We start from the raw sequence: 11,028 nt of genomic DNA on the forward strand, positions 1-11,028 counted from the left end.
CATTTTAAATACAATTGGTCGAGATTGTATCGAAATTGGGGTAATTGAGGCAAAATTGTTCAGGCGTGTACCCAGCATAAAAGTGTACTATATGTGCTATATTTGAATAAAGATGTATTTTGGTTAGATGTATTTAGCTCAAGATTGTTAGATTACAAAAACTACACATGATCCCTGATGGTAAATAGGTACTTGTGTATTAGCACGGCGCCCACGATTTCCATCTTATGGCATCTTATACAATTTAAAATTGTATACCATTGTATATGGCATACAATGGCATACAATGAGATGAGATGAGATACAATTTTAAATTGTATAAGCACACTAATGGTTGCTTTCAATGTTAATTGGCACCACTATAAGATTTTTAATTGAATAAACACCCTAATGGGTGCTTACAATATTAAATGCACCCCCACACCACCCCCACTATCAACACCAACCCGAAGCGAGGGGTGGCGGTACGCGTCCTCTGACCTTTTCATACCACTATCCATGTCGGCGTGGAGTTGATTTTATATAGTGTGGCGAGCGCAGCGAGGCATGCGGCCATGTTTTACTTTACATGTATTACGCGTCCCCTCGCGGGGCTCGCTGCGCACGCCACGCTTCGGGCTCGGTGGCTCGCTGCGCTTGCCACACTATATAAAATCAACTCCACGCCGGGGTATGAAAAGGTCAGAGGACGTGTACCGCCGCCCCTCGCGGGCTCGCTGCGGTCGGCACGCTTCGGGTTGGCGTTGATAGTGGGGGTGGCGTGGGGGTGCATTTAACATTGAAAGCACCCATTAGGGTGCTTATACAATTAAAAATCTTATATGGGGGCCAATTAACATTGAAAGCAACCATTAGTGTGCTTATACAATTTAAAATCGTATCTCATCTCATCTCATTGTATGCCATAGACAATGGTATACAATTTTAAATTGTATAAGATCGGGTCCCATCGCATCGCATCTCATCTCATTGCATACCATATTAAGCCTTATGGTATGCAATGCGATGGCGCCGTGATAATACCCAAGTACCGGTAAATATAAGGAAGATGACCACAGATCATCGCCATTGGCCATCCCAGAGTTGATTTGAATGTTCATCTTGATTCTTGATTACTGGATCTCATCTATCTTGGCTAAATGGGATATTGAGCCTTCTACCTGCTGCTCTCACACACATACTAAATGCTTAATTATTTCTTGCGACCATGTGCCAATCACTGCAATAAACTGTACTCACTCTGTCTATAGATTTACACCATCAGATAAGTCATTAAATGTGAACTACTGCACAATTTTCAATATTCTCTTTTAAATCTTGATGCCAACCGCCAGTAGAGTTTGACTTGATCCATCAATGAAATCTGGGATTCATGTGCTGCACTGTATATTCCGGCTCGCCATCCCCTGTCCTGAAGCCATAGGGTAACTTTGATCTATCAGTCCTGCTGACATCGGTGTGTCCCTGTGTCCGTAAAATACGTTTGAGTTGATCAAAGATCTCATGATCTGGGACAGCCAACGTGTTAAGGTTATATCCCATCATTCTTGTAACGGTTTCTCTGAAGTCAACAAGCTGAAGAATGAACACATTTAAAAAAAATAAATGTACATTTTGCCACCATTGTTTTCCAGGTTTTGCAGATAGACCGCCTTTGCACAATTGGTTGGAAAATCAGTTTGTCGTAAGGGAAAAATTATATCTCTTAACACTTTCCAACTTTATCATTAAACCTTTTCTAAAACTCTTCACAGTTACTCGGTCTACTGGTCTAAAACACCTCCTAATTACAATTTGGGGTTGGCAAGAAAAGCACAGTTCCTGTTATGTTCTTTACGAAGACCGATTTAAAACCCATTCTTCCTAAAAGATACATCACAAGATCTATGGGACAAAAAGCCATTATTAATCCCAGGTATTGTGTAAAGTCTCTTAAAGTTCTCAAGTACCTGCAAGTTCCAGCCCCAAAAAACTATTTAATGAGCTTTCGTAAGAGTTGCTAAAAAGATTCTAATGATTCACTTTAAAGCAAAGTGTACCTGTTTTTCTCTCCTTGCCACTTCTTCAAGAGCCCTCTTGGTTGTACGTAGCTCATTAGTGACTGCCTCTACCATATGCTGACTCCTCAATTTCTCTCCCACAGACTCATGTTCAGTGTAGTCCAGCTCTGTTTTCAGGCTTACCACTTTTTTAGCAGCTTTCTCCTTAATTTTTTCAAGGTTAGCTAAAGATGTGCTGAGAAGCTCTATGGTTTTCTTCTGCTGGTTGATTTTCTCCTACAAGATGGAAAAATGTGTTACAAATTGGAATGAGCAGTTTCTAAGCACCCATATAATCTCTACGTTGTACAGTTTAATTCAATCTTGCATACATGTTCATCCACCAACCTTTATATAAATCTATATATATGTATATATATATATATATATATATATATATCAATGTACAGTTTTTTAAATTTACTTATTTTGTTACAATTTAAAAAAAAACTCCAGACATAGAATAATTAAAATGCCATCTAGAATTTGCCAAATATTTATATAAAATTCAGTTTAACGCTCTAACTTTTTGTTGTTAAATTAAATGCTGCATGTTATACTTTGTTAGGGTGAAATTAGATACTGTACTGGACTTTTTTTTTCATTGAAACCCTCTGTAATTTTTAAATTAAATATTATTTATTGAATTAATGGATGTACGATATCAGAACAATTCTTTCTAAGCTGACACGACTAAAAAAAATTAATGACAAGTTTATTAACTCATCGCTTTGCAATAGAAAAGGGGAGGGAAGCTGGTGCACAGAAGTCTAAAATTTAAAGAGGTTTCCAAATAGTGGGTGCAAAAAATGTACTTTTTTTTTTTTCGATTTTCCAGAAGATTTTAATTTGGGTTGCCTCAAAAAATTACAGTTGCTCCCAAAAACACACAGGTTCTGTGAAACCTGTGTGTTCTTGGCCACCGCAGGCCTGTTTTTGCCTTGAAACGCGTCGGCTTATTGAGGCTAATTGGATAGACCCCAGACGGACAATTACCTCCAATTGTTAAAACCCCTTGAATGTGAATGATGGTCTGCATGCTACTACTCATACTACTACTACTACTACTAATAATAATACTATATTCAGTATTCATGACTATAGTTGCCAAGTGGCATCTCCATACAGAAATGGTTCATATTGGTGTATTAAAAGCAAATGACAAATCAATGCCTAAATATAAAATATAGACGTAACATATATTATGTAGCACCTTATAGATAAGGAATAATAATAATGATAATAGTAAATACAGTATATACACATGGTAGCTTGCACATTTAGCATAATTACTTATCCTAGCTGTAAAATAGATTATTGGGGAGTGAATATACAATGGATGGTATTCAATTGTTTTTCACCAGCATTTCAGCTCGCTATCCCAGGGGGAGGTGAGCTGAAACGTGCGAATGCGTGGCTAAACCTGACCATAATGACTGAGATACGCGCAAAAATATAGATCAATTGAATATAGCCCTACGATCTCTCGTCATTTTAGACGGAGATCAGGCACAATATAACAATTGAATACCACACAGTATATTAGAATCCATGTTTTATTACTTACATTAAGAACAAATATTGTAAACATCTGTAAACTCCTGATGAGTGACTATACTTTTCTTTTTACTATTACTCCGGTAAAGAAAAGCTCTGTATAATTCTTTGCTAAACTTCCTAAAGTGGCGCACTCACCTTTAGAGCATTCAGATCGACAAGCTGAGTCGTTAAGTTTTGATTAGCAATTTTCATGTCACAGAGCTGTCCTTGGAGTCTCTCGACCTTCTTCTGCAATTTTTGGGCTGTCATAGTCTCTGCATTTTCAGCACTCAGGAAGGCTTGGTGCTCGTTTTCTCTTTCGAGCTGTTTGATTTTCTTCTGTAGTTGTTCCATTTGTGAAGATTTTAACTCTAGTTTTTCCTTCTGAGAATTCACCTGTACAGATAAAAAATTTTTTGTACTGATAGTCAATTGGTCCCCAAAAAAAAAATGTTGTGGTTTTATCTTAAATGTTTTGCAACTTGATTACTCTAGCCTATATTCCTCTTGTGCTTCATATAGATGCCACCAAGTATGATATCTAGAGCTACAATATATTTACTTAGAGGAAAACCACACCACATAGTAACATGGCTGGAGCTAGTACACAACATCAGCTAGCTAAATACAGGTAGAGCACATCACCTATACCCCTTTCACACTGTCAAATATTTCCCAGGTTATTGCACATGACTATGCAACAACCTGGGAAATTGGTCAGTGTGAAAGGGTCCTGAAAGATTGTCCTGGGTCCAACGTTCTGGGATTTCATCTCGGGTCTTGACCGGGGTTGGACCCGGGATGGCGTGTGAACTGGTATCCCGGGTTGATCCGGGTCCAGTTCACTGCACTGTAAAGGCGCCACTGGGAAATGCTGACAATTCCCAGCGCTGCCCCAGCACCGCCTCCCGATTATGCCACCCATCCGGCTTTATGCTGGGCCGGGTGGCTAGTGTGAAAGCGCTTTTGCGGATTTTGTACTCGGCTTGCGACCCAGCTTGCAAGCGCTGTCCATTTTGAAAGGGGTATTAGTAACATGGCTCGAGGCAAAACATATCATAAACTAGCTAAATAGATGAAGACATTAGTGACATGGCTGGATGCAGAACACAACATCAACTAGCCAACTATAGGTAGACCACACCACCTAGTGACATGGCTGGAGGCAGAACACATCAACAACTAGCTAACTACACGTAGACCACACCATCTAGTGAAATGGCTGGAGCTAGAACACAACATGAACTAGCTAACTAGAAGACGAGCATACTACCTACTGACATGGCTGGAAGTAGAACACATTACCAGCTAGGTAACTAGAGGAAGACCACACCACAAAGTAACATGGCTGGAAGAAAAACATATCATCTACTAGCCAACTACAGGAAGATTGCACCACCAAGTGACATGGCTGAAGGCAGAACACACAAGGTAGAACACACTGTAAACTAGGTACCTACAGGAAGAACACAGCTCCAAGTGACATTGTTAGGTAGAAGTAGTGCCACTAAGTGAAATAGCTGTAGGCGACACTCACCAACAAGTGACATAGCTGAAGGTGACACTCACCAACAAGTGGCATAGCTGGAGGTGATGCCTACCAATAAGTGACATAGATGGAGCGGAGGTTACACCCACCAAGTGACATAGTTGGAGGTGACACTCACCAATAAGTGACATAGTTGGAGGTGACACGCACCAATGTGACATAGATATAGGTAGAATGCAACACAAAGTTACATGGGTATAAAAACAAAGTGACCTTGCTAGGGATAGGTGAAGTAAAATGACGGGGTTGAGGTATAGCATTTAAAATGACATAGCTGGAAATACAACCCACAATCAGGCCAGGATAGAGGTAAAACATAGCAAGTTACACAGATTCAAGCAGACGAGTGACATACAGTACAATGGGCCTAATTCAGACCTGTTCGTTTGGCATCATAGGGAACAGGTCAGCACCACCTGCCACCCCGGCAAATGTGAACACATCCCCTCGCAAGTGGCCGAAGGGGAGAGAAATTATTTGATGGTCCACAGACATATATTGCACGTGAACCAGCCGCCGGGTCACTTGTCGGAGTATTGCATGCGATGCTAGAACTCAATACCTTGGCCTAGTGTATGGGGGCCTTCAGTAGCATAAAGGACCCACTAAGATCTTGTTTCTTAAGTTGCATACACACTATGTAATGAAGGCAGCTAACGATATTATTAACGGTTTCCCTAGAGCTACAGAAATAACGATCCAGAGCATACACACACACGGAACAATTTCAAACGATAGATACAAATGGTTTGCTTTACCACTGGCCATGGGGGTTATTCAGACCTGATCGCTGCTCTGCCAAATTGCAGAGCCCCGTGATCAGGTATACACCAGCTGCAAATCCATTCACAAGCTGCTCACCATGCAATGGTTTGCCCAGTGTGCGCAGTCTGTGCATAGCCCAGGACCTCGGCGGCTGCGACAGAAGCAGATATGGGTTGGAGCTGACATCACACGCCCTCCCCTCAAATGCCTGCATTTCCCTGACACTCCTAAAAAGCGTTTGGTTACCACCCACAAATGCCGGCTTCCTGTCAATCAACTTGCCTACGGCCAGCGATAAAAAAAGTAGCAGGATTTAATTGCATGATGGCCTCGCACATGCGTACTACGATTCGTACGCATGTGCAGATAATCGCCTGGCCTGCAAATTCCTAGCCGAGTAATCAGGTATGAAGAACCCACCATGTTGTTTTCGGAAAAATGTATCTTTGTCTTTTGTACACACTGAATGATATGCAATAATGATATCGTTATCGTGGTGCATATAGTCTTCCTTTATCGCAAAGCGTCTACAGGGCTTAAGGCTAAGGGCAAGATGCACTAAGCATCAAAAGTGCGAAAATGGAGAGTGATAAACAGCCAACCAATCAGCTCCTACCTGCCATGTCACAGACTGTGTTTGAAAAATGTCAGGCAGGAGCTGATTGGTTGGTTGTTTATCACTCTCCATTTTACATGGCTCATAAAGAAACATATATACAGGACAAAGACTGTATATTTTAAATGCAATGCATTTACCTCTTTTTGTATCACTACATGTGTTTTTTTTTTTCATTTTTAAATATATAATTACTTTGTCCAATCATTATGCGTTAGGACACTTATCCTTACAAACCGTGCCTACATAACATGTATGATTCTGAGCGAGCAGGGAACATGTTGTATTCTGGAAGCGAACTACAGAAGACTTGATTATCCCCTTGTTGTAGTCACTTGACCTACTAATAATGTGTTTTGTCCTATCCACACTGAATGCAGCCTCTGATAGTCATTGTCACAACTCTGTGTCATTTGTAAAGCATGCTGATTAAAAACAAAAAAAACAACACACTTCCAAATATATTCGGATTCATATTAGTTAAATATTGAATTGATGCAAGTAAAGAGTGTGATATCTAAATTTTAGTGATAACATAGATATTTTTACCTTTTTCTGAAGGTTATAAATAAGAGTTTTATTGTCACTCAGAAAATCTTTATCCCTCTTACAAATTTCCTCTGCTTGGTTCAGTAACATGTCGTACTGTGATACGAGGCTCTCAGACGAAAGGTCTTGGTTTATCTTCAACTTCTCGCCCAACTGCAGTAAGAATTTTTTGAACTAGAAAAGAGCAGTAATGAATATACAGATGTTTTGATAATCGTACTTTGAAAAATATCCATTTGCCTTACATCAATAAATTGTATTGTTAAATCACAATCCTTTAGGGGGGTATCGAATCCTGGATCACGGCTGTCGATCCCTCCCGACAGCCGTGAGCCTGGCCCATTTACGTTTTGCCTGACAGCAAATCGGCAGGCGGGATTCAATGTCCGCCTGCCGATCTGTGAAAAATGGGCGTGTCCATGTAAATGCCGTGGAATGTCGATCTGCGGCCGGGATCGCGACAATCCACGGCCGTTATCGACAGAACAGGCCCGACAGCTTCTGAAATCGGCCTCGTTCTGCCGTGATCCCTCTTCAATGCTGTCGGTAAAGACAGCATGGAATAGGGACCCGCCACTATTTACCCTTTCGGGAATAGCGGCGGAACATTGCAAAATGTAAAGATACATACATTCATGGGACCAGATTATGCAAATATACCATGGCATGTATATTTACCCATATTAAAAATGTAATTTAGAACTAAAACATAAATTGTGGGCCTAATAATCGTGACAAACTAAAGTTTTCCAATTTGGTGTTTTTAGAAAGAAATTTAATTTATTGCATGTTAGAATGAATCATTGCAAGGTTAAGATAATTATGCTAAACTATGGAACAATCAAGGTAAAACATAATTTTTCATATATTATCTCATTGTTCTCTGTATAATGCTTTTTTCCCCACCAAAAATTATTTTATTATTATATTTCTTTAGTATAAAAAAAAATATTACTGTAAAAATTACTTATTGTATTTTGCATGATATTAATAGTCAATTATAAAAAAATAAATAGTACCCTAGTAAAACAGACATATCCTATTAATGACTAGTCTAAAATGTCTTTTAAATGCACATAAAGCACAGAGGTTTGATACAATTATTATCTAACCTCTTATATGAAGTGCTTCCAACAACCTATTTTGTTGAGTGTTATGCCATCTCCGAATCCCGAGCTCCTGAGAAGTTATTATGATGCTGGTGTCAGCTAGATAACTAATGCTGAAAAATGATACCCTGCAGAACTGATAAAGTAGTTTGTAAACCATTTCCCATTTGAAAAGGTGATACCTTTATTCAGAAGATGTAGGACGGATAATTTTAATGCGTGATTAAAACTTTTACATGTAAAGTGACGCTCTAATACTCTTTATAGGTAATGAATATTTAAACTGAAAAATTATATCTTTTTTTGTCAATAAAGTAAATCTCGCCTCAGTTGTTGCCTTGTGCTTAGTAGATATGAACTTATCACAGTGGCTAGAAAAATATATATTCATCAGTATAGTATTTTTTCATTATTTTATTTTACTGCGACTGTGAAATAAAATAAAAAAAATTAAAATAAAACTGCCTGTTTTAGGATGCCCTAACAAAGAAAAGGCAAGGCATGTATATTCACAGAATCTTGTATGCCATAGGTTGCCTACCCCTGATGGCGGTTATCCCCCCCCCCCCCCCAGTTAAAATCTGCCACTGTGCTCAGCCATTGTGAAGCCAGATGCAGTTCGTGAGACTGCACTGGCTTCATGATAACTGACATTGACTTTCTATTTAGGGCAGACCTGCTAGTCATCTGCAGTAAGGCAGTCCCTCCCAGACTGCCAGTCTGGGCTGCTATAGGCAGAGAACTGGCTTCCTGTAGGAAGCCACTCCCTGCTTTGCTGTGCAGCCCAATTTGGCTTCTATGGGCTGCAGCCGGAGCAGCCCATAGAAGCCATGGGTATGCGTATGCGCAGTACCGTCGCCGATGCTGTGCTGGTCCCGATGCCTGTCATCTGCAGGATTCAGTATTGAATCCCGGCGGTCGGGATCCCGGCGTTCAGAATCCCGACGCCGGAATCCCGAGAGCCGAAATGCCGACAAGGGGGGGACGTGGATCGCCCCCCCTTGCGGGCTCGCTGCGCTCGCCACTCCCTCCTGGGGTGTCGTGGACACCCCAGGAGGGAGAAAGTGTCGGCATTTCGGCGGTCGGGATTCCGGCGTCGGGATTATGAACGCCGGGATTCCGACCGCCGGGATTGTAACTGCATCCCCATCTGCACTGTTCCGGCACCTTGACAAATGGGAGCAGCAGCGGGGGTTGCTGGCAGCATGGCATAAAAGAGGTAGGAGCCGCCAATGCTTGGGAGTATGTGCAGTGTTAGGCTTGGCTTATGGCTTCCATAAGGACCAAAGCCCGGATTTTTGTCACCAGGGCAAGACAGTCAATTGTCTAAACTCACTCTCCCCTCCTCTACATGCATACGGTATAACATCCAGTTGCAGCCTTGCTTCCACGGAAGACTGTAACACTATGAGACTTGTCATGGTGTTCTTCATGATCTCTCTAATAACGTATATACATTTTTTTTTTATAGAGGTTCACGATTTCCTCTGACATCAAGCTGCAGCTGAGCCAGGATAACAATTTCAGTCAAAATATCGCAAACGCCATTATAGTATCCGCAGCTGTTGTGTATGTTGTGTTTTTTTTAATTTAGGAATGGTCAGTTTTTTACCCTTGGTAAACTTAATAGTGCTTAATATTTAAACATTTGCATTCCAATGTGAATAAAGCAAATAAACAAAAAAGTTCAGTGTTCTCCCTGAGACCTTTTAAAGAATTCCCCACCTGGCACTTTACCAAAACCAGCCTGCTATCAGGTACCAGCAGGCATTGGGGCAGATGTATTCAGCCTTAACAAGAGATAAATGCAAGGGTGATAAGGAGAGATAAACATCCAGCCAATCACCTGCCAACTGCCATGTTACAGACTGTGTTTGAAAAAGTCAGTAAGGAGCTGATTGGCTGGACGTTTATCTCTCCTTATCACACTTGAATTTATCTCTTGTTAAGGCTTAATACATCTGCCCCATTGTTAGCTATTGTAAGGCATAGATCATAGTAAACTATGATGTTCTGCATAAGAGGTTTTAACTCTCGAAAAAGTCATAGCGTTCAGCTGTGTTTCCCAAACTTGGTCAAGAAGCACCAACAGTACAAGCTGTAAGAATATTCATGCATGAGAATAGGTAGCTGCAGTCAATTTGCATTAACCATCTGTGCTCAAGCATGGATATCCTGGACTGTTAGTGCACTTTAAGGACTGGGTTAGGGAAACACTGTTGTAGAGTATTTAGAAGAGGAAACTGCGAGAGGAAACTGCGAGTGGTGAATCTGGCAATGCTATTGGAGGAGAGAAGGAGGCGTCCAACAAGGGATGAAAGGTGGATCAGCTTTTTTCTACGTACAGACCTTCTTTCTTTCTATGTTGAAACTATCTTTGATCATCTCCTCTGATGCAAGCTTGCCCTTCAAATGTTTTAAAGAACCCTCATGTTCCTGCAGCAATTCCTCTGCCTTGTAAGACTTGGACATAGTCTCATGGTATAGATCTCGCTGTTGCTCTAGTTGTTTGCCGAGTTTGTGAATTTTCTGCTGAAGCTCCTCGCATGTCTATGTGTAGGAGAGAAAGCACTTGTCACAGACAGAGATTCTTACTGGAACAGTTATTTATACAGCACCTATGCACTATATATATATATATATATATATATATATATATAGAGAGAGAGAGAGAGAGAGAGAGAGAGAGGAGAGAGAGAGAGAGAGAGAGAGAGAGAGAGAGAGAGAGAGAGAGAGAGAGAGAGGAGAGAGAGAGAGAGAGAGAGAGAGAGAGAGAGAGAGAGAGAGAGAGAGAGAGAGAGAGAGAGAGAGAGAGAGAGAGAGAGAGAGAGAGAGAGAGAGAGAGAGAGATCTGGAACCCCA

General features: G+C 40.9%; 1 protein-coding gene across 1 annotated transcript in view; it reads right to left on the reverse strand.

Annotated features, from left to right (window-relative positions):
• Nucleotides 1-887: 887 nt before the first annotated feature.
• Nucleotides 888-11,028, reverse strand: part of LOC146049524 (coiled-coil domain-containing protein 170-like) — a 53,739-nt gene continuing 43,598 nt past the window's right edge. The window contains exons 9-13 of the mRNA XM_083166061.1: nt 10,516-10,716; nt 7,058-7,231; nt 3,735-3,974; nt 2,040-2,276; nt 888-1,575 (exon numbers count right to left, since the gene is read on the reverse strand). Coding sequence (XP_083022187.1) covers nt 1,354-1,575; nt 2,040-2,276; nt 3,735-3,974; nt 7,058-7,231; nt 10,516-10,716 — 1,074 coding nt within the window. The 3' untranslated portion in view covers nt 888-1,353. The remainder of the gene's footprint in view (nt 1,576-2,039; nt 2,277-3,734; nt 3,975-7,057; nt 7,232-10,515; nt 10,717-11,028) is intronic.

The sequence above is a fragment of the Crinia signifera genome, chromosome 12 (genome assembly GCF_055691185.1).
Source record: "Crinia signifera chromosome 12, ASM5569118v1, whole genome shotgun sequence".
Taxonomy (NCBI): Eukaryota; Metazoa; Chordata; class Amphibia; order Anura; family Myobatrachidae; genus Crinia; species Crinia signifera.